Source organism: Geospiza fortis, unplaced genomic scaffold (genome assembly GCF_000277835.1).
Source record: "Geospiza fortis unplaced genomic scaffold, GeoFor_1.0 scaffold2153, whole genome shotgun sequence".
In the NCBI taxonomy this organism is placed as follows: Eukaryota; Metazoa; Chordata; class Aves; order Passeriformes; family Thraupidae; genus Geospiza; species Geospiza fortis.
The window spans coordinates 1-1,691 of NW_005055370.1; the positions used below are offsets into that span (position 1 = coordinate 1).

The 1,691-nt window shown below is 63.0% G+C and overlaps 1 protein-coding gene across 1 annotated transcript in view; it reads left to right on the forward strand.

Annotated features, from left to right (window-relative positions):
- Positions 1–1,319: 1,319 nt before the first annotated feature.
- Positions 1,320–1,691, forward strand: part of TBCB (tubulin folding cofactor B) — a gene marked incomplete at its 5' end in the record, with an annotated part of 2,910 nt that continues 2,538 nt past the window's right edge. Inside the window, one exon of the mRNA XM_031065808.1 lies at positions 1,320–1,482. Within this exon, the coding sequence (XP_030921668.1) occupies positions 1,320–1,482 (163 nt within the window). The remainder of the gene's footprint in view (positions 1,483–1,691) is intronic.

Consider the following 1,691-nt stretch of genomic DNA (forward strand, 5'->3'; position numbering starts at 1 on the left):
CCTCTGTGTCACCTCTGTGTCCCCTCTCTGTGTCACCTCTGTGTCACCTCCATGTCACCTCCGTGTCACTGTGTCACCTCTGTGTCCCCCCTGTGTCACCGTGTCACCTCCATGTCACCGTGTCCCCTCCGTGTCACCTCCATGTCACCTCTGTGTCACCTCCGTGTCCCCCCTGTGTTACCTCCGTGTCACCTCTCTGTGTCACCGTGTCACCTCCATGTCACCTCCGTGTCACCACGTCCCCCTCGTGTCACCTCTCTGTGTCACCGTGTCACCTCCGTGTCACCTCTGTGTTACCGTGTCACCTCCCTGTCACCTCTGTGTGTCACCGCGTCCCCCTGTGTCGCCTCTCTGTGTCACCGCATCCCCCCGTGTCACCGCGTCCCCCCCGTGTCACCTCTCCGTGTCACCATGTCACCTCTGTGTCACCTCTGTGTGTCACTGTGCCACCTCTGTGTCACTGTGTCACCTCTGTGACACCGTCACCTCCGTGTCACCGTGTCCCCATGTCACGGTCACCTCCGTGTCACCATGTCACCTCTCTGTCACCTCTCCATGTCACCGTGTCCCCTCTGTGTCACCGTGTCCCCTCTGTGTCACCATGTCTCCCCTGTGTCACCTCTCCGTGTCACCACGTCCCCCTCGTGTCACCGTGTCCCCTCCATGTCACCTCTGTGTCACTGCGTCCCCCCATGTCACTGCATCTCCTCCGTGTCACCTCTCCATGTCACCGCGTCCTCTCTGTGTCACCGTGTCCCCCCGTGTCACTGCGTCCCCTCCATGTCACCTCTCTGTGTCGCTGCGTCCCCCGTGTCACCTCTCCGTGTCACTGTGTCACCTCCGTGTCACCGTGTCACCTCTCCGTGTCACCTCTCTGTGTCACCTCTCTGTGTCACCGTGTCACCTCCGTGTCCCCTCCGTGTCACCTCCGTGTCACCGCATCCCCCCCGTGTCACCTCTCAGGTGCACCTGGGTGGGGGTGGCATCGGTGAGGGGCGGTGACACCGTGGTGAAGGGACAAGTGCCATCTCCCTGAGGGACAGTGCCACCCCCCTGAGGGACAGCGGCACAGCGCCACCTCCGTGTCACCTCCGTGTCACCGCATCCCCCCCGTGTCACCTCTCAGGTGCACCTGGGTGGGGGTGGCATCGGTGAGGGGCGGTGACACCGTGGTGAAGGGACAAGTGCCATCTCCCTGAGGGACAGTGCCACCCCGCTGAGTGACAGTGCCGCCCCCCTGAGTGACAGTGTCACAGTGCCACCCCTCTGAGTGACAGTGCCACCCCCCTGAGGGACAGTGCCACCCCCGTGAGTGACAGTGGCACTCCCCTGAGGGACAGTGTCACAGTGCCACCCCCCTGAGTGACAGTGGCACCGCCCTGCAGGTGACAGACCGCAGCGGGGCCCGCGCGGGGCAGTTCGAGGACGTGTCCCAGGTGGCCAAGTACGAGATGGCCGAGAGCGACTACGACAAGAGGACAGGTGGCCTTGGGGACACCGGGGACGTCGGGGGTGTTCGGGACAGTGGAATGTTTGGGGACATTTGGGGACATCGGGGGGTTGGGAACTTTGGGGGTGTTGGGGACATTGGGGACATTGAGAGGTCGGGGACATAGGGGTTTGGGGACATTGGAGGTGCTGGGGACATTGACGGGTTGGGGACATTGGGGACATTGACGGGTTGGGGACAT